The sequence below is a fragment of the Clarias gariepinus genome, chromosome 2, assembly GCF_024256425.1.
Source record: "Clarias gariepinus isolate MV-2021 ecotype Netherlands chromosome 2, CGAR_prim_01v2, whole genome shotgun sequence".
Taxonomy (NCBI): domain Eukaryota; kingdom Metazoa; phylum Chordata; class Actinopteri; order Siluriformes; family Clariidae; genus Clarias; species Clarias gariepinus.
In genome coordinates, this window is record NC_071101.1 from 20,654,337 (window position 1) to 20,677,106 (window position 22,770).

At 34.9% G+C, this 22,770-nt stretch overlaps 1 protein-coding gene across 1 annotated transcript; it reads right to left on the reverse strand.

Moving 5' to 3' along the window:
• Nucleotides 1–8,612: 8,612 nt before the first annotated feature.
• rhcgb (Rh family, C glycoprotein b) lies at nt 8,613–22,383 on the reverse strand. Its single transcript, XM_053487006.1, has 11 exons — nt 22,161–22,383; nt 17,440–17,632; nt 15,950–16,100; nt 15,041–15,188; nt 14,626–14,792; nt 12,877–13,014; nt 12,626–12,762; nt 12,219–12,343; nt 11,567–11,640; nt 10,842–10,918; nt 8,613–9,571 (listed from the first exon to the last, which is right to left on the reverse strand). The coding sequence occupies exons 1-11, from the start codon at nt 22,375–22,377 to the stop codon at nt 9,538–9,540; spliced, it is 1,461 nt and encodes a 486-aa protein (XP_053342981.1). The 5' UTR covers nt 22,378–22,383; the 3' UTR covers nt 8,613–9,537.
• Between the last annotated feature and the right edge of the window lie 387 nt (nt 22,384–22,770).

Consider the following 22,770-nt stretch of genomic DNA (forward strand, 5'->3'; position numbering starts at 1 on the left):
TTAGGGTGCATAGGAATGCATGTCTGAATTCCATTGAAATGTGAATGTGATTATAATGCAACATTGATTCAGTACTGTGTGACAAAGTGACTGTGGGTGTTGACCTCTGCCCCTGTGGGTAGCTGTTGTGACAGGAGTTCAAGGTCCTCTTAGCTCCTGATGAAGGGGAGGAGTGGGCTGCTGTCTACCACAGCTAGTCCAGACAGACCCCCCAAAATGTCTGGACTGGAAAGACTAAAGGGATGTGGGGTGACGATGGATCCCCCTCTTCCAGTGTCTGACTGAGAGTATCGGTCTGCTATAACCAGCAATGGGGTGTGCGGGCTAGACAGAGTGTGTGTGATCAGCATAAGCAAACACATGAAGAAGGACACACACATGCACTCATTCCCTATGGAATAATGTTAAGCTTTTAAGGGATCCCAGAGGAGATGATTCCCACAAGTATTTCATTTGCAATGTGTAGTGTACAACTATTAAATAATAACACTGTAGCCTGGGTAATTTACTGAGGCATCATTTCTAACTAGAATATAATAATTTAAAAATAATGAATAAATAAGGAAAACAAGCAAACTACTAAAAACCTATGGTGGCATAAAATGTAATAAATATTGTGCTGCAGCCTTCTCAGTCAACGGTCAACTTAAGTGTACAACTATGTGAGGTTTTGAACGATTACTTTCAAACTATTAATTGAAGCAATATCTTTCGGGGACAAACATTTCTTACCACAGTACAGATACAGAGACATGTAGACTATTAGCTGAAGTGAATTAAAGCTGTTGTGGCAGCTTGTATTTGCCCATCACCTTACTGTAAGATTTTATTCAATTATCTATTTATTCATTATGGAAAGTTGTGTATCTACTGTACATTAGCCAACTTAAACAATTTCCATATTTTAGCGATAACAATAGGTATAATATTCACTGTCTTAGTTAAATTCTTTTTCTTTGCATGGATCTTCACAGTAATGTAATGTAATAGAGTTCATTTCTTTTTGACTTAAATGATAATTTATACTTTATCCTGTGGTTTCAGAAATGAAAAAAAATGTTTTTGAGAGATAAAAAATTACTTATTTTATATTGTCCAGTTTAAACAAAATGGAATGGGTTAAGTTGATCTTTTTAAATTGTGCTATTGCTCTAAAATATTTCACTAAATCCTTGCAATTGATAAAACTGATTCCTGGCAATTTCATCACTGTTCCATATTGTCATCTTCTAATACCTATTAATTGGAGAAATAAACCAAAATTAGAAATTAGACATACTTCCTTGCTACAAAAACATTGATGAAATGAAATGAAAGGAGTGATAAGAAGGAGTAATAAAATGGTTATTGTGTGAAGGGTGAATCTCAGGTTTTAACTATACACAAATATAAAACACAGAAAACTTTATAGTAAGATATATTCATGTAGTTTTCATGTTCATAAATTAGTCAATAAGGTTCCTCAGGAAAAGTCCTAGAGTGGTGGCCTGGACATATCAAAATGTCTTAATAGCAAACTTTGGATATTTTTAGAAAAATGTGAAATATATTCTTCCTTGCTAAGGACATAAAAATATACACATGGGATGATCATATTATGACATGAAAGACAATTTATTTATATTTAGTCTGGCTAAATATCTGTCTTTATTTAGACAAGAGTCAAAACGGGTCCAACGCCTTTCTCAAAAAACTGAGCTCATGACAATTAGCCACCATAGATGAGACCATTTACAGAATTCATTACAGAATAACATGCATATGCACATTTGCATTTAACAGTAATTTAGCCTAACCAATCGAACTAACAGCATTCTTTTGTGAGGTAAGATAGAACTGGTGAGATTCAAACCCCCAACCCTGGAAATGCAAGGCTACAGAGATAACTGATGAGTCACCATGCTCCCAATCTAGTTAAAGTAACACTGCAATAGGCCAATTTTTTGGAACCCTGATTTAAAATGAAGTCATGTTGTGCAGTGTGAGGGAACTGTCAGTATACGAGTGCACATATGAAAATATGAATAAATATAGAATATATGCAGTAATAGTAATGCGTATCTGTTTTTAAGCAAGCCTAACAGTATATGGTGCACATGGATTTCATGAAGTTTTAGCATAAAGTTAAGCCAGAGAGCACAAAATTTTGGACAAACTTCACATAAAAGGGCCGTCAAGGTTTAAAAGTTTAAGGCTTATTTGAGCATAAAAAAGTATTTAAATAGTTCTATTGACCCATGCCAGGAATTATATTATCTATTCCATGCCTTGCTCTTCAGATTCTTTCATTGAGCCTGTATGGAATATCTAAAAGTTGGTATATGCACAGGATCAGTGTTCTTCATGTATCATAAGCCCAAATATTGGCAAATTTTTTAGCTTTTTAGGGATAAACCATTAAAATTTTAAAATGCTGTTCAATGCCTGACAGATTAATTCACACATAAACTTGTGCATTTAACTGACATAAACGATCAAAATAATCATATTGATTAATACAATTATATAAGATTTTATTTTGTATGTAGTGATGAAGCTAAAGGTCAAAAGGAATATTAGGAATGAAAATATATTAGAGTATTCGAAATATTATAAGTTTGGTAAAATTAGACCTTTAAAACTTTTTATTACATTCTGATGATTGTATTTATTAATACCCATAAAATATTCTGTCGGTCTACCTGCGATTTAACCTGCATCCAACCTAAATGCAGATATATTGTGATAGTCTTTAAATTTAACTATAATAAAGACATCATTAAAAGAAAATCTCTCAACATGCAATACCCTTCAGCAAATATTTTATATTGTATTCTTAAAAAAAAAAAAAAAAAAGACATGTTTTCATTGTTTTCAGTTGAATCTAAAACCTATTTTAATCATATGTTTGGTGATTTGGGACACATTTTTTGGGGGGGACTTTTATTCTCAATAGCATGTTTACAAATTTTTATTAAGTTTAGCTTACTTATTCATGCAATCATTAACCTGAATTTTAAAAAAAGGTGGCACGGTGTGGTGGTTAGCAATGTCGCCTTGCATCTCCAGGGTCCGTGTTCGATTCCTGTCCCTGTGTGCATGGAGTTCTCCTCGCGCTTGGTGGGTTTCCTCTGGGTACTCTGGTTTCCTCACTGAGTCAAAAGATATGCAGGTTAATTAGCGTTCCCAAATTGCCCGTAATGTGTGAATAGGTGTATGTGTGTGTGCCCTGCGATGGATTGGCACCCTTTCCAGGGTGTACCCTGTCAAATGCTCTAAGCCTCCTGGGATAGGCTCCAGGTCCCTGTGACCCTGAATACTGAATAAAGCAGTATAGAAGATGAGTGAGTGAGTAAACAGTGAAAATTTTTCGTTAGTTTTATGCATATTATTTGTCAAATTAGTACAGCTAATACATGTACACAGTGAAATCCTATTGAATTAACTCTTTCAACTCTTTCAACTGAACCCATTTGAAAACTATGGTGTTAATATAACACTTTCTGTGTTAATTCAACACTGGGAATTTTTCTGTATAAACCTCATGAATATATGCAATATATATGCAAACAGTTGTTATCTATGCCCTAAAAATACCTGAAATGAATTATGGCAGCAGTCTGTAGTATAAGATGTCAGTAGTCACACCATTCTTGTTGCTATAATGTGACCATCAGAAGAGAGACAAAAAAAATGACAGAAGATGTGGTGCACCATAGAAAGAATATCCACTGTGTACACTAAATGATGTGTACAATAAAGGATAGCGTGTCCACATGGATTGCTCTGCATGATTTTAAATTTCTTACCTAGAAAAACATTTTTTAGCCCATTACAGCCTTTTTGATATTGACCATTTCACCTTTATAATGATGTCCCATTGATGAGATCATGTGAGGTTTATCAAAAAGGTTCACAACAAAGAATTAATATACTGTACGTCCTGACTTTTAATTCTTAGGCCAGAGGATTGTAATCACATTCCACCTAATATACCTGAATTTACCCTATAGTTTCTCCAGTATTCTCTAGGAAAATGTGTAATTGTTTAATTTACTGCATCTTTTTTCGTTGGTTTTATGAAGCTATAGGCCGCAGACGTCGCACCGTCGCCCACAGATCGTTTCGCGCAGGTCTCCGGAGTGAAGCGCGTGCGCAGCCACACGTCAGTCCCCGCGTTAACAGAGACGTCTCGCGCTCCCGGCTCCGCCTCTTGCTCGTGCATTCAGACTCGCCTGGCAACCGGCGCGCGCTCACACAGGCGCTTTGTAGCGAGCAACAGGAGACGAGGCTGTGTGAAAAGGTATCCAGCCACTAGAACCAGGCCTTATGTCTGAAGAAAGACTGAGGAGTGTCTGTGTCTGTGTGTGTGTGTGTTTTGCCTCTTTGTCAGCCGCGAATTCCGGCAATGACCCCCGTAAGTCAGAGCTCCTCCTCTGCGCGAAACCGTTAGCTTATCGCAGCTAATCCTCTGTTCGGACAAGAGCGCTTAAAAGAAAGCGCGCGGGTACCTGCAGTGCACAGGCCACAAAGCGCTTCATGTCCAGGGCAGGTGGTGTGGGAGGGCACAGGGAAACAGCACGGCTTCCTTTACACAGACATTACAACAACACGCCGAAGATCAATAAAGCACATAATCACACATTTAAATAATAATAATAATAATAATACAAGACAACGAATCCCAAGAATACGTACTGTAGCTCACCTCTTACCCCAAGGAAAATAATTTTAGACTCAACAACAATAGTAATAATCATAATCTTCGACTTTAAATAATGAAATTACATCTTATCACACATGCTCATGTTTTGCTAACTGAAAATTGCAACACAACATTGCTTTTGGTTAGTCTTAAAATGTGATTTTAATCTTCTGCTTTTTATTTCATTTTTTATTTGTGATATTTAAATATTAGTTTGTGATAGATAGATAGATAGATAGATAGATAGATAGATAGATAGAACTTTACTGTCATTGCACAGTACAGGTCACCTGTAGTATATACTGTATAAACATAATAGAAACTCATATGAAATCATTCAAAAGTTTGGAGAAATTATAGAAAAATACTGGATATTTTTGAAAGTATGAAAGGTGATTAATCCCATACGTGTTATTTCAACAACAACAACAGCAGCAGCAGTTGGGTATTTTTTAAAACAGAAGGTCAGCTGTCCTGAAATAGTTCAAAACTGTTTTTGCAAAAACAACATTGTCAAGTGCATTTGCACCATGATGAAACTGGCTCTCATAAAGTCCATCACAGGAAAGTAAGCAAAGGAGAAGTTCTTTTGTAGTTACCAGCCTCAAAAATCACCAATTCACAGCATCTCAGATTAGAGCAGTTATGACGGATTTACACACATCTTAATATCACCTGTTTAAAGGAGATTATTGCATATTTTGATGCCGTCAGCATTGTTTTACGATTAAGATAAAAAGAAAAATTAGGATAGTCCATGGAATTAGGTGTGTCCACAAATGTAGTGTCTAAGTGATTTAAGTGCTGGGTGCCAATGATGAGCTGAGTGGTTTTCATCACCTTTCGCTGCGCTTTTCTTTTAGACACCATGGACCTGCCTTACCAGATGGTGATAGAGTTGGTCAGGATTTCCTTTTATCCTCTTTCTGTATCGCATTGTTACATCATTTTGTAATAATTTAGTGCTGAAGGTATTTTCAAGTAGACATGCTATTAAGTTAACATTTGCTTCCTGCTACCTGCAGGTTTATGCAAAGTAAATAAAAAAAAGAAAAGAAAAAAGGAAAGGCTGTTCCGACAAGACAATTTACTCTGCCGAAATACATGTATGCTGTAGTTTTAGGCTGCAAGCATTTTCTGATAAAGGTATAGTAATAAAGTAGATAAAGCTGCACAAATACTTCTATTATACAAAATACAACATTTCTAAATGCATGCTATGGTAGGATAGCTGAATCTTGAGATGAATCTGCTTATCTCGGAGCAAGTGTCTAGAGATAAATCTTTTTTAAGAAAGGTGCCATCTTATAACAGCAATTGGTTGTTATCAATTTTTGGTATAAATCATTAAAGCAGCATATGATCATAAAAATACAACTATCTTCCAAAATAGAAAACAGTGTCAGTGTGACATCTTAAAGATATAAACTACAACTGCGAACAGTGTTCTGAAATACAGTACCCACTAAAAGTTTGCATCAGCTACATATATATATATATATATATATATATATATATACAGTACTGTGCAAAAGTCTAAGGCATCATTTTATAAGCTGTACCAATTTTGTTATATATGTTTATCATGTCTGCATAATTATGTACAAAATCATTCAGTATTTCCATATGTAACTTAAAAATTAAAAAATAAATAACATTACAGGAGAATATATGCATGGCTGTAAGGAAAAAAAAAATTGTACAAGACAGACTAGTTTTCAGATGGAAACAAAAAAGCTAATGTACACTCCTGAGATTTGCATAAAAATAGAAAGGAGCGAGTGTGACAGAAGAACTCATATTCTCCATCAAGCTCAGCAAGAGTTAAACATATTGACAACAACATAAAATTATAACATTTTTAATTCAAATCTGGGGTTAGAAACAAATTTCAAATGCAGACCATTTTTGGCAGTCAGGTGAATGAACAAGTGTTTATCTAGACTTTTTTAATTCACTTTTTAAAGGCTATTTACTCATAATATTAAATAAAAAGGCGGCATGAATATAGCATTTATGGCAGATACTGATGAACTCTGTCCAGGTTATAAACAAGTTTATGGACTTCTTTTAGGGTTTATAGGGCAGTTAACATGGGTAGTGTGCAAGGCTTTAAAACTTGCAATATCGTCACAGAATCATGTATTTATATTTGTTTGTGCAGGCTCTGTGTATGGTAAGTATAAAAAGAGATAAAGATAGAAAAAATGTCCAGTTTTACGCACTGTGTAATCAGGATAGTAATAAAGATTTTTAAAAAATGAGTTTACATTTATTCTATTTTGCAGTATATAATTTTTTCATCACCAATGAAACAGCATAATTTCTATTCCTAACAAAATGTTAAGCCGGTGTTAATGTGTGTATTGTAACTAGTTTTTAGCATGCACAATGTACACTGTCCCCCCTCTCCAAAAAACGTTTCTCACACACTAACAACTCCGCCCAAGTGCGCTTTCCCACTTTCCCACCCTTCGTCTCAGCACGGTTGTCAATCAACCCAGAGAGCTGGTCCAGACAGGCAATCAGTCATCAGCCATGAAAAGAGCTCTCACTTCCCTCCTTCCCCTCTTTTAACGCTCTTTGCCTTCTTTATCCCTCCTGTCCCCTCTCCTTCTGAATGGGCGTGACAGGCTTAATCTCCCACACTCCTCCTCTGAGTTCCCGCCGCTGTCTCTCTCCCCACTATTGGCTGCCTTAATCACCAGCAGGGCAGACAGTACTAGCATTTTTTTTTGCAAAACCCAACATCAAGTTGTCCCCCTCCTCCTGGCTCAGTGTCCTCAGGGTCAGACCCCCCTCAGACTGGGGCCTTTTCAGCTTTGGCAAAAGGATCATGTCATGAAAGGGGCTTGATTTAGTTTTAACAGGGTGCTGTGTCCGGCCCTTAAGTGGCAAATGAATAAACATAAGATGAGAGAGGCCCTGCGGGGTGGGGAGCGGAGGGGAAGGACCTGAATACACAGGAGGTGGGGACAGATGTATTGAAGCGTAAAAAAATGGGGTTTGTTCCTTCTCTTCTTCTCTTCTCCACGGTACCCCAGAAGCAGTTAATTAGAGCGCTTTCTCTGCTCACATGGCTCCTGAGACCAGAGTGCTTTACACCCAGACCTCCTGTAGAGATACATTACTGTCTGGTTTCCTTACTGTTCTGTGGGGGGAAATATTCTTCCAGGCTAGGCCATAAGAGAAATTGTTAAATCACAGTTTTTAATCCTGGGAGCTATAAGCCATGTTATCAAATGGCTTGATACTTTTATTAATTAGATTTATATATGATAAATGTGATGTAACTAAACTAAAAAAGAAAAAAAAAGACAGTGATTAAAGTTCATAATTTTGCCCTTGTGTTTGTCATTGTGTTATGTAATTAAAACCTTGACCTTAATGACCTTTGGCCTAGTGCATTAAGAAGCATGATCAAAGAAACATGTGCCATGGTCATCTCTGACATCATCCTGTTAACCTCCACATGCAAGGGTCATGAACTTTCATTCCACTCTGGGGCCAAAGAAACACTGATATTTATCTAAGAATGTTTTAATAAAGTGCTAAGGGATACCACCCTTACCACAGAAACCAATAGGCCTACATGTGTTAATAAATTATTTTTATTGGTTAAATAAAAGCTTGAAGATGTTTTTCCTTTAGTCTTCTTTTTTCACTCTCGCTCAATATACAGATTTGCTTTGATTTGCTTCTATCTGTATATCACACGTAATCTAATAAATATGGGGAAACTGATGCATTTTATTCATGTTAATGATCTTCTTACAAGTACAAGTATAAAGGCACTTAAAAACTGACCTTATCACAAAAGTTCAGGAAGAACTTTTATTTACAAAATCAGGTGTATGAGTAAAGACAAAAACAAGCTGTACTTTGTTGTAAAAAAAATAAAGATAATGTCATGGAAGATGGAAGAAAAATCATTTCTCAAAAAGATTATAGACTGTAACATCTGTTAAAAATTATATTATTAAGGTGTAATGATCCATGAATATATTCTCAGAAATTGATTAAGCATTAAATTGATTATTAACTGAACTAAAATTACATGAAACTATTTGGAAGTTTTAAATAGGGAATGAAAATGTAATAGAATTATTATTGTTGTAATCATGTTGATTTCTTTCACAGTCAAATAACATTTGAAATCATGTAACTGTATAGCTCTATTGCATTTATTTATTAGCTTGAAATATTTTTATTTTTGCTCTCACATGGGCAGCTATAAAACAAAACAAAACAAAACAAAACAAAACAAAACAAAAATTTAATACCCAGTACTGAATTTCTCCTAAAACTTAATTTGGAAGTTGAAATGGAAGTTTAGCTAGGTCAAACATACTAGAGGACAATAGGTCACTTTTCTTGTTTTGTAACTCCAAATGTATTCTATATCAACAAATCCATGGCTACTATTTACTGTGCATGAAAGGGGAATGTCTCACTACCTAATAAGCATTAAAAGGACAAGTCAGATTCAACCTCTAATAATCAGCACCTTAGAAAACAAAAACATTATGCAAATCAGTACAAACATTTGCAATTTGTTAAAACTGGTAAGAAAGACAGAAATTTTGCATCAAACAATAAAAGGGGGCATCACTTCAACTTGGCTGTGATTCTCTGTGTATGAAATAACATTTTAAACCCTTTCCAACATTATTGAACGTCAGTGTTTCACAGGAAAATCTGTGAGTGGTTGTGATGAACTGAACAAGTGATTTACTACACACACACACACACACACACACACACACTGTTTTAACAATAGAGATGACAACAGTCAGCCTATTATGCTACTTGGAGAAAGATGGAGTGATGACAGGATTCACGGTCCTTCAGGATTAGCTCTGGTCCACAGTGAAGCCAGTTTCCGTCCTGTGAAATGCAAACAGACTGTTAGTTGGGCTCTGGCAAATGGGCTCTGGCAAGTTATAGTAGTATTTTTGCGCCACCTTGTGGCTTAAAGCAGTCATTAGGGCCGTATTATAAAATTTTTCTTCAATTAAAATTTTGTTTGGAAAAATACCATTAAAATTAGTTATTAAAATTACCAGACATTTGTCCAAAAAATTAGTAAGATAATTAACAAATTTAAATGTAAGTTTAACAGAAATGAATATTACATAACCCAACTCACTTGAGGCATTTAATAAATAAGACACACTTTATTAAACTAGTTATAAACTATAGTTTATTAAAAATGATTGCAGTTTTTGTATGATCATTATATTTGCTCTTTGATATTTTCCTTAAGTGTTATTCTGGTGTATTTACACTTTACACAAGTGTTGCTAAAATTTAATAATTATTCCATAACATAATTACATTTTCAATTACAAAAAAACATGATTTTTACTCTATATACTTTCATTTAGAGGCCTATAAGTTACAGTTGTTAAAAGTCTCTTCATACCTTATCCAGCTGTTGACTGTACAGTGAGTTATGTATTCAAACAATATTTTTATCTTTTCAATATTTGCAGGCAATTAGAAATGTAATAACTTTTAAACATTAAATTTAAATACTTTGAATTAAGATTTTTACAAATCATTACCTTTGTCCCTTTCCACTTCTGCCTTTGATGCCTTATTGGCCCCCCTATTGCCATTCATACATAATTGCACCACTACAGCTCAGCGGTGCAATTACAAGTTATAAGTTAAATAAATATATAGAATAACTTATAAAGAAATATAAGTTAAATCTTAGTATATTACAGTATAAATAAATATTATGCAATTATTCTTCTAATAAAGCTATTATTAAGTTATTTGCCAACTAGAAAGCAAGCAAGCACAAGAAATACGAATTTAAGTTATAAGTTAAAGCCAACACTGAGGCTTTAGTATAGGACATTATTTTAGAAGATCTTTTAGAAGAAATTTAATGCTATTGCATTTTCCTCCCATCTAGTGTTAGAATAATATCCCTAATAAATTTTCATTTTAATAGTGATTGTCCTAAATTAAATCTTCACCAAAAGTGTCATTTTTAAAATGATAAGAATCTTGCAGTTAAAATGCTTTTGTAATATGTTTTCAGGAATCAACTTTCCCAAATGAGATTACAAAACTTAGAAATTTTAAATCATGTCCACTTCCTGATTCCTTTGCTTAATCAAAGATTTTTTTTTTTTTAACTCACCTGTCTGCATTCTTGTTTGTTGCCATGTGATTGTTATACTCTAGAACAGGCAGTTCAGGCTTCTCCTCATCAGGCACCTAAATGTGACATATATTTTAGTTTAATCTAAAGATACATTCAGTTAGGCAGACATGCGTGTGGTCAAGCAATGAACACACACACACACACACACAGGCGGCACGGTGGTGTGGCGGTTAGCTCTGTCGCCTTGCACTTCCTGGATCCGGGTTTGATTCCTGCCTCTGTCTGCATGGAGTTTGCATGTCCTTCCCTTGCTTGGTGGGTTTTCTCCCACAGTCCAAAGACATGCAGGTTAGGCTAATTGGCATTCCCAAAACTGCCTGTAGTGTGAGAGTGTGTACATGTGTGTCCTGTGATGGATTGGCCCTGTTCAGGTGGCCTTGTTGTGCTCTAAGTCACCTCGGATGGACTCCAGGTCCCCTTGGATACAGGATAGAGCGGTATGACACACACACACAGGTTATAAATTGTGTCTTTTTCGTCAACGTCCTCACCCTCATGTTTCAAGAACTCACAAATATTAATATCACTTTCATTTTCTGTAAGCAATTACAAATAAAAATGCCAGACACATCTCGTGAGGGCCATGTAGCCATATACCCACCTAATACACTGAGCTAACCTTTACCTATCCACTAGCTCACTAAATAACTTGTATTGATTCAGGTAGCTTTTTGTCGTGGTTAAATTGGGTATAGTCTCACCTCCCAGTAGACCCCATCCTGGAAGCAATTGTCATCTGCCACAGAACCCCAGACAGGCAACCTCAGGATCAGACCTGTAAGAACAGTGAACACACTTTCATTATCTACATCATGCCGGAGACTCAGATCAGAGATTTATATCCATATACAACATCATGGTACTTCAAAATAACTGATGTTATAACTTATATTAACTCATGTAACTGTTAAAGAAGTTTAAGTGCAAATTAACTCTTTTTAGAAAAAATATATAAGAGCAAATAAAAGAAGGTAAAAAAAGAGAAGAAATAAGAACAGGAATTTAATTCATAGTGAGAATGCCTTTAACAAAAAATCTACTTTTTATTAATAATCTAACCGTATTTTTATCTGCTGTGTGCTTTGCGAAGGATACATTTTATTTTTTAACTTTGTTGTTAATGAACTGGTAAATACATTATAGTTTACCTTTCTATATATAATAAAACTGTCTTGCTTGGCTGTAATTAAAATCTCCCTAGACGTTTTAATTTCTTTAAACATTCACATAAACACATGTTCATAAAATACATCATAACAACTTCAGTCTGTTTTAACCTTGGCACAGTTGTATATTTGTATGCATGTCTTGACCTTGTTTCTAGTTACAATATTCTGTTATACTTTGACATACCCACAAGCGTTCCACCTCCTATTCCAAAACACACAGCAACACACAGTGCAGCTGCCTGGTAGCCTCCTTGTACAGATGGTGATCTGTTTTTGAATGATCCTGTAAAATCAAATGTGTTTACCAACCTGTAAAGAAGGAACAAAACAATGAGAATGTAGCTGTGTGTGAAACATGAGTTCTTTCATTGCAAAAATGCTGTAATAAATAATAAAGTAGACCATAAGCTGATATCACATGCAAAGAAAAATTAAAAAGATACTTCATTGTGTGTATGCAAGCTTAATTTAGTCAAACTGACCTTCTAAGGACATCTCATTTCCAATTATTAAAGGTTAAAACTTTTCATATGGGAAAAATGTATACTATATAAAATATGTAATCTTCTTCATCATGTGATCTGTACCTACCCTTGGGCACCATATACTGGTTCAGAAGCAGCAGCAGCTGTAATGGCTCCCACAATTCCTCCTATTACGCCAGGCATTGCATGTAGGTTATGAATACCACATGTGTCCTGGATCTTTAGGTTTTTCTCCAAATAGGGCTGAAAGACAAGATAGATTTAATCTCCATTTAAACAGTCCATATGGAGAAATACACACCTTCATCATTAATTAGACTTGTGCTTAGTAATTTCGAAAAGATAAAAGGAGCTCACTGTAATATAAATATAACCCAGTGTGGAGATGAGACCACAGCAGAATCCTACTATTAGAGAGCCATATGGCATTAGCATGAACTCAGCAGCTGTTCCTACAGCAACACCACCGGCCAGGGTGGAATTCTGGATGTGTACCTGATGACAAAACAAAGTTACAACAGTTTTACTCCACAATAAAATTACATTTGATTTTAAAATACCAGACTAAGATCAAGATTGCTATTTTTGTATGAATGCTTAAATACATAAAAAATCCAATAATTTGCCATGGTTCAAACAGTGAAGTAAGCCATTTCTCCAACCAGTGTGGTTTCTCTTAAAACTAGTAAAGATTCTTGTATGTTTTTTTTTTACCCAAATGTAGAATATGAAGACAAATATACTTATAGAAGAGTAGAGGTTGATTAATTTGCAGACTGTCCAAAATGGTTAATTGACGACACGCCCTTAATGGTTATTTGTGTTAATTAGAATGGACAAAAGACCCACAACTTTATTACTTTACTAGGAAACAGAGACAGAGGAACTTCCTGTAATAATTATATTGCCTGACATATACCAAACATTGTCTAGGACCCTCTCATCAAGCTGGCATAGAAAAGGCTGTAGTGCACACCTTGCCCCAGTGGGATATGAACGCTATGAATTTCCGGGTGCTAGTAAAGAGATCCACCATTGCAGGCAACTTGAGAAAGAGTCTTTCAAAGAGAGCATCTTGACCTTGTCGTGTATGATAATTGATACGGTTGACCTTCAATATGTTTTCTGAGTGGACCTGAATTCTGAACTTCAAAGTCAGAGGAAATACCATAATTTCTAGCAGGCTGATGTGTTATGACTGTGAGTCTATAAACAACACCACAGCTATGTCTGTGAATGAGGTGTCTGTGGTAAGTATCACTTGCTCATGGGGCACCAGCAGAGAAGAAACTCTGTTAGGCATGCCTTGTGATTGGGCTTCATTCATGAAGACATGGCAGTAAGGATTTGTTCCTGTCTGTGGCTTGTGGGATCCAGCTGTATACAAACACTTTTGAAGTGTAAAAATGCCTCTCCTTAAAGCAAGGTTAGTGGATGTATTCTGGGTGGCCTGCTACTTGGTGGGGGACAGGGAGAGGCCAAAAAAGCAGGTTGCTATCCATCCATATACATTTTGAAAACATTTTGTGTCACACACATACCCTAAAGTGAACCTGTTCTGTAGGTGTACAGTACAGCTTAAAGTACTGTAGGCTACATCTAGCAAAATAAAAAGAAAACCATTTGTAACTGGTTCAGTTCTCTCAAATCTTAAACTGAACCATGAGATAAGCTGATCAGCTGTAAGTGCCATTCACTAAGCGGTGAGTAAAACCGTACCCAACTGAGACATTATGTACACAATATAACAAACAGTCTGGAGATCCTTTGCATATAATAAAGTAGATAATACGGGGGTGGAAGGCTTACAGAGGCAAAAAAAAGAAAAAGGAATAAGCAGTAACCTTGATTACAGGCAGTGGAGGACAGTTCACTTTACTACTAACCTTGGTCATGAGCTACTCAGTGGATTGCATATTCAGTTACAAATATGTCACAGTGAAAATGATTTTGTGTGCATTGGGGTATTGACAAATTTTAGATCTTTGCCCTGTTTACTAATATCACAATCAGCTGTCACAATTAATGAAGATTCTCCAACCAAAACCTTGGTTTGCGACCAAGTATGCCACAGCTGTACATTGCAAAAGATAAAAGGCCCATTACCATGTCCAGTTTTCCATGCTTCTGATAGAGGCTGGAGATTGCAAAGGTGGTGAGGACAGTGGCAGCCAGAGACAGGTAGGTGTTAATGGCTGCTCTATGCTGACCATCTCCATGGTCAGCAATGGCAGAATTAAAACTGGGCCAGAACATCCACAGAAAGAGAGTTCCTAGGGGAAAAACATAAAGCAAACAATTTTAACTTTAAAAACAACTTTAACAACTGTATATATGTATGTATCTCTGTATATCTATCTACTTATATATACAGTAATATATGCAGTAGTATATATGCAGTGTATATGCAGTATGCTATACATATACACATACAGAGTCAGCCAAAAATCTGATTTTGGCTCACTCTGTATATATCAGTATTACTATGACTATTGTCACAAGAGCTGTAAAGGAAACTTACCAATAATGGCAAACAAATCAGAGTGGTAGATTGAGCCATTCAGGTGACTGCTGTCTTTCAAGTTTGGCCGATAAAGGACCCATGAGATGGCTAGTCCATAATAGGCTCCAAAAGTATGGATCACCATGGAGCCTCCAGCATCTCTAGCCTATTGAATAGAGTACCTCATTTTGTATAGTACTGTACTGTGCAAGTCTTGAGCCTTTATTTCTTCATATTATGCTTTTAAAAAGCCAGATTATTTTCTTATTGTAGACTTGAGGAATAGTTATTTAGGCTTACTGAAGGGCTTTTTTTTTTGGCTTTCATTTCTGGCACGTTTTTGGCCCTTATTTTCAGTCCATTCCCTGTACCTGACCAATTTCAGAGGAATGTTTTTAGTTTGTTAAGCCAAACAGTGGGTATGAATTATTCAATCATAAAACCAGTGACACACAGGTGCAGATGATAACAGATGATCAGGCCGGTGATTAGTTTACTGTTGATGCTGAGTGCTGAGTGGTTGGAACAGATGAGAGGGGAAATGAGATTGCTGCTGATGTTGTTATATTAACAAAAAAAATTTTATTATCTTTAGGCACTTTGCAATCTGTCACAGTAAAACCAAGTTCTTTCATTCAATGTACCTGTACATAATTTAATTCCATTTAATATGAAGAAATAAGTGGTGGCTCAAGACTTTTATTCACTTTCTTTGTTATTTATAATGTTGGTTTTTGTTCTTTTGGATATTATTCATCAAGCTACAGTATAATTTAATTAAATAATTGTTATTTAATCATACAATGTACAGTATTCTAGTAAATGATTAACATCAATAATACCTTAAATATTCATTACTGTCATTTGCTGCATCACACAGAATTTAATGAACACACATCAAATAAATATTTTGCTCAGTACACTTACATGAAAGAGGCTGATTATGATAAATTCATCTACAGCAAACAGGGTGACGCCAAACAGGGTCAACACTAAGAGTTGCACTGGACTGACTTTCCCTAGAACTGCTCCATAGGCAATCAAACAGCCAGCCACACAAAAATCTGCATTGATTATGCTGGACACAGAAAAAAAGACAAAATGTGTCATTAAGATGTATTATATAGTGCATGTCAAAAAATATAATGAAAAAACTTCTCAGATATTCATAAGAATGTACTGTAATGTACAATTAAATTAAAAATGTATGTTAAATCAAGTTAAATGTAAATGTACATTTTTAAAGCCTTTATTTGTCTGTTATGGCTTACAGCTCATAGAGCTTTAAAAAATCCAGTATTTCAAAATCATCACATTTCAAGTTTGAATAAAGTAGTATTCATGAGTATGAATATATTTGGTCTAGTTCAGTACATGCAACCACAATCATGAGGAAGACTGCTGACTTGAAAGTTGTCCAGAAGATAATTACTGAAATCGCTGGCTGTGTACAGAGTGCTATTTCTAAGCATGTTTATGGTAAAGTCAAGAGAAAACATGCATAAAATGGGAGAATGTGAACAAGCAACAAGGATGACTGCAGCCTTAAAAAAATTGTCATGTAAAGCCAATTCAAGAACTTGGGAGAGCTTCACAGGGAGTGGAGTGAAGCCGGAGTCAGTGCATCAACAGCCACTACACACAGTGTTCAGGAAATGTACTTAACTCGTGCATACGTAGTATCAAGCCACTCCTGAACCAGACACAATGACAGAATTGTCCAAAGTCAATGCACTTCATGATTCCATCTGCTGATAAACTTTATGGATATGCCTATTTCCTTTCCGAACAGAACTTAGCAATTGCCCACAGTACCAAAACTACCACTAATGGTGCTGCTGACAGTGATATTAATGTGCTTAATTGGCCAGCCAACTCCCCTGACCTGAACCCCACAGACTTGTCAAGAGAAAGGTGATAAACACAACCACAATCAAAGCAACCCGGTCTCCAATAATACCTCAAAAGTCCCATGTCATGCCATACTAAGCAATAATTCATGCTAAACGACCCCTGAATGACCATGTATTTAGTACATAAATGAACATACCTTTCAGAAGTTAGACATTTCTGTATTGTAAATCTAGTTTTAAATATTCTAATATAATGGTAATGGGATAATATATTTTAAATTTTCATAAATCGTAAGCTGTAATCATCAAGATAAAAAAAATATTGAAATATTTCACTGTACATGTAATTAATCTAAAATCTGTTATTGTTTCACGTATTAAGTTATATGACAACAAAAAAAACTATTTTCTAATTTATTGAGATGTTATGGACGTTATTGTTATAGATGTTATTGAGATTATATGGAAGAAACATTGTAATGTAATTTCTGCATGAGAAAAACACACTATCAAAACTGATTTAATAACAAATGATAAAAATGCTTAAATGACATATAAGCCTACTTTTCTATGCCAATTTTGATGTAGCCATCAGCTGGGTCCAGAGAGTGAAACCAGCCTTGCATTAATAGTGCCCACTGAAGCCCAAAAGCTGCAATGAGGAAGTTGAAACCAACAGCACCAAAACCATAGCGCTTCAAAAATGTCATCAGGAATCCAAAGCCCACAAAAATCATGACATGGACATCCTGAAAACCTAAGGGAACAGAAAGAAGGCATAAAAGTAGATATTTGCTCATAATAAACATTATCACATATTTATATAAAAAATAGTTTAAACAAAAAAACAAACTATTAAAAGATAATTACAAAAAAAAATTAAACTGGAAATTGTAATTTTTTAAATATTAAAAAGCAAGCCAGTAGATAATCTTTGATGCCATTGTAACAAAAAGGTGAGGTTGATTATAAGTAGTCCTACATGACACAGGCTTCCAGTGTAGATTCTTGTAGGAGTGTGGCTCAAATATGTAAAAAAAATATATATAATTTTAATGGAAAGGCACAGTTGGACCTTTTTGCTGAGGTCATGTCAAATCACTGGCAATTATGGTTCTCACTTACAGAGTATGACAGCCTACTGTGAGAGGATACAGAAACTGATGACTCATATTACCATTTACTGTCTGCTCTTCTGTCTTTTCATTGCATCAACTTACTTATGACTGTACTCTGACCTTTTTGAAAGAGACATGGCGCTAATCCCTGCATGAGCCCATGGTAGAATGGGTGTTTCTAAAATCTTCCTTTATGTTAGCGATCACTTTAGAAAAAAGAGTGGGATAACTGTGTGTTTTGGCAGCAAGATCAGCTTTCATTCATTGTTTGCCATACGAGTTCATTGTGACCTTGTGGTTAAGCTTGAGGTTTATGCAAGGTAGTTTTCTTCTTTTTTTTCCTAATTATATACTTGTTGATTTACTTCGCAGCCTTCTATATAGTTAAACCTGCAGAGTATTTTTTGTTGTACGCTTATATTTTGACCCAATGACAGCCATTTCATCTGTCATAGTGGATATATGTTTTGCCTAAACAGAGACTGTCACATTGGTTGGCAGACATCTAGTGCCTATAATGACATGCTACTTCACAGCAAGGGCCTCCTCTTCATTGTCTACATTACTTAGAGGTATATTAGAGTAGACATTAGAGCATGAAATAACAGCAGAACAAGCTATGCAGTTCCTACCAGCGAAAAAAGCTGGTAGGAAGCGTAGGTAGATCTGTGAATTACTGTTAAATACTTTAAAGTTAACACAGGCAAAATCTATCACTCCACAGAAAACACAAATCCTATTATACAAATCTTAGTGGTTTTGAATAAACAAGAATAAAGAAAAGAATAAACAAGAGAATCTTTTCCTAAGTAGAAACAAAAAAGGACATTTTTAATAACTTTACGAAGTGCAATATTTAATTAGATGACATAATTAAAAAAAAAAAAAAAAACAGGTTTCAGGTTTTAAGCCAATTCTAACGGGATAACCTTTAAAACATTCCCACAATTCAGCTCATAAATGTGGGCTATTTATATGTAGACAAAGACATATGTCTAGCAATACCAGAGACATTGTTGATATTTAAACAAGCATAATATGTCTAAACAGTGGTGTACCTTTCAAAGTGTTACTAAATGTCAGTTTGCGTATGCTACTTTTTGGAAGAGACTGTACTGTACACTTCACCAGTATGATTTGTTTATTAAATAGACTCAGTGCCCTTGCTGCTCACATAGAGTTAAACTGAATCAGACAGTATTAATCACTGCTATTTTGAGTGGAGAATGGGTTGACTGTAAAGTCAAGAGAAAACATGCATAAAATGGGAGAATGTGAAACTCCACAGACAGTAACTTGAGCTCAGAACTAAACCCAGAGGCTCTGCACCATCGTCCTGTCTGCAAAGTCAATTATGACTTCCATGAAAGTTTTAGCATGTTCTTAAATGATTTTGATTACAGAATGAATGTATGTGCACTGATTTTAAACAGTAAACATCACCATAGTAGACTGCTTATTTTCCATGAGGCAAAGATTTCTTTTCAGAAAATATATTGCACTTCGGTGAGAACAAATACTTGTTAAACAATAAATATACACGGTTACACTTAAAATATTTTAGAATGATCCCATGTTATGAAAATAAAATTTAATAAAAAGAAGAAGAAAAAGAAGAAAAAGAAGATTGCAAGCTAAAATATGTACTTTTAGGTTTTTATATATAAAACTAAAGAACTATCATCAAAATGAATTAAACCCCTTTAAAAATTGTGTTATTGCACACTTAAATCTAGTGGGGTGCCTAATCCAAGCCTTTTAACTTAAAAAAGGAAATATTTTGCCTTTTTTATATAAAAAACTGTAGTTATTGTAATAACAAAAATATTTTCATGGCAATCATTCAAATGTCCATACAACTGACATATAAAGACCTCTTTTTAAAAAACAAACCAAAATTTGAAACAAATATTTAATATGGCATCAGGTGTTATTTTCCTTACTGGGAGCAACCAATTGTTATACTACGACAATGTAAAAATGTAAATTTTAGTTTAAAATACATATTTGAAAAATATTTATAGAACACTAAGCAGGTCAGATTTTGACATTAACCAAGCACATTTACTTTTAGGATTACAGCAATTACACTTTACAGCATACAGTATCATACAATATATATTATTTGACACTGAGCAACAAATATTGAAAATATAATCAGAAGCATTGTATAATTAAAAAACAGCCTTAAAAACATCCTTCCATAATACTACGGAAGACCTTCTGGCTCATTGACTCATAAGATGGCGAATTTAACTGACTTTGTTTTCGTTATAGAAGTTTGAATTTCTGAGCTAATCCACCTCCTTGCACTTAAAAAGTAATACATTTCCAGTACACACATTTTTTTTTACAATTCTTTAAGAAAAATGAGCACAAACTTTATTCCTTGGGAACTCTTAACTGTTCTTTTTTCTTTCATTTACACAAGGGAACTGTAAAATTCAACTTGCCTGCCCATTTTTTAAAAGTGCAAGTACTACGATAACCCTAAATTTGAAGAACAATTGTTAGGGCCAAGTCACTCCATAAATAAGGTGGATTTGAAAATTTTGGGCACCATAAATGTTTGTAACCTAGCAAGGTATATATATCTGCACCATGATACTGGAAACCTATCATAACCTCATGGACCCATCCTATATAGCAGTTTTCATGAAGTTCTTTTCTCCATAGACGCCAATGTTGAGGGTTGTATTACAACTAAATGCCTTTTAACAATTGGAGTGATATTTGAGCTAGAGTACTGATTAGACATTGGATAATTTTTTGCACTAGTATGGACTTATCACTCTGTTTTGTCTGACATCATGACAACATTCTTTATCTATCTGGGGATCATTTAGAATATTCACTGAGGTGTGAATCTACAATTTGTGGAAAAAACATGGGCAAACATTTTATTCGGTGAGTCTATAATGGAGAATCAGGTGGTTTGATAAAGCTTGTTAACCATGTCTCAAATGTTTGGTGTATGTGAAATGGAACCCCTTTACCACAGCATACAATAGGTGAACAAGAGAGGATATGCTGATTATATCAATCCACTTTTCACATGAAAACAATTAAACAGGCAATCCTTTTCTGCTCCGTCTACTATTTCTGTAATATTAGAAGTGAATAGGTTTGCTGACTATGTTTCATAACTGAAAAGCTACCCATGTTAACTGTCAAAAGTCCTGTTTTTGAGTAATTACATCTACAAGTATAACTTTCCAATTTAAGATCATAAATAATTTGAGTTTTACATTTTTGAAAGACATCCAGAAAAATAGTAATTATAGAAAAGTTCCTTCTAAAATACTAAAATCTTCTTTAAATTTGCATTATTTAGTTCTCATAAACCTGCTTCATTAAGGTGGTTTGACAAAATTGAAATCTCTTGCTTATCAATATTAGTTAAATAATTTATAAAGAATCAAATGTACAATTGACCTTATCAAATGATTAAAGTTTTGGGGACCTTTAGAAAGTAGAACCAAACTACAACAGCAGAAATGTGAAGAACCCTTCAAATACAGCAGACACACTAACATGGGACAGATGGCCCAGCTGTTTTTTTTTATTGTTCAGATGAAAATAACAGATATGATTTAAGAGTAAATTTAAGATTCCTGCCCCTGTTCTGAGACAACAGCCAAATATTGTTAACCATTTTATCTCGTGATCAAATCATATTTTACAGTATTATAGATTGTCAGTCTACATTATCCTGCATGAAAACTTTATCATCATAAAAAAGTAGCTGAGTAATGTTAATATTCCGTACTCTAGACATAGGTAATGTCAGATTAATGGCTTACCAGCCTTGCCTCTTTATTTCTATACTGCGCAATATTGGAAAAAAAAAATCCTAGTTCTTGGAATAGTAAAGGGTTTTTATCGTATTTAAAGAATTTTGCTAAGAATCTTTTCTTCTAAAAAAACTTTTATTTGTATAGTTCTACACTAAAGCCTTAAAGGTCAACCAAATAACCAATCTAATTAAAATGATTAAACTTCATATCTTATATAAAGTGTACTTAATTTTTTTTTATCTTTATTTCGTCTCTTAATTTCGATCTTAAGATCTTGCATCTTGTAAAATGACAGACATCAACTTAATTAAATAAATAAATAAATAAAAACAATCCATTAAATAAATCTGGAAAAAAAAGCATTACGTACTTGGATATCTGAAGTAGAAGTCATTCTCAATGTCGCTTGTTATATTTTCTTCAATTTTAACTTCATACCAGTGAGCGTCCACTTCTTTATCATAGCGCACGAACACCCCGAATAGGATGATCATGGCGCTCTGCCACACGAAGCACACAGCGGGCAGAGAGAATCGGACGTTGGTGCTTTTGGGCCCATCGCAGTAAGGCACGATGCAGTTGCCCATTTTCGCGCGTGCACAGGGAGACCTGTTCGTCTTTGCGCACCTGCTTCTTTTAAAGCGCGAGCGCGGGGTGTGTCCACGCGCGGACTACGTCAGAGACAGCGGATTTTCCCGTTACCGCAAGAGAACCACAGCAGGATCATGCCTCGCGTCAGAGACCACCAACTGTTAAAAATACTACATAACTACATAAAAACTACATCATTTATAGCCTATATTAACTACATAAAAAACTCAATGAGCACTTAAAGAATATTATGAAAAATCATTGTAGTAATCATATAGAGTGCTGTAAAGGTGTACTTTGCCATAGTTTCGATGAGTACCACTAAATTGTTAAGTTTGACTTGTTTAACATTGCCATGGTGCTCTCCGGTGATAGTCTCGAGTGCACAC

Excerpts from the sequence above, each read along its gene's own strand:
- rhcgb (XM_053487006.1), bottom strand. The coding sequence starts at position 22,377 with ATGGGCAACTGCATCGTGCCTTACTGCGATGGGCCCAAAAGCACCAAC. Across the intron at positions 15,189-15,949 it reads TCATAATCAGCCTCTTTCAT|GCTAGAGATGCTGGAGGCTC; the intron begins GTAAGTGTACTG and ends TCTATTCAATAG. Across the intron at positions 10,919-11,566 it reads AGGATGGGGTCTACTGGGAG|GTGCCTGATGAGGAGAAGCC; the intron begins GTGAGACTATAC and ends TGTCACATTTAG.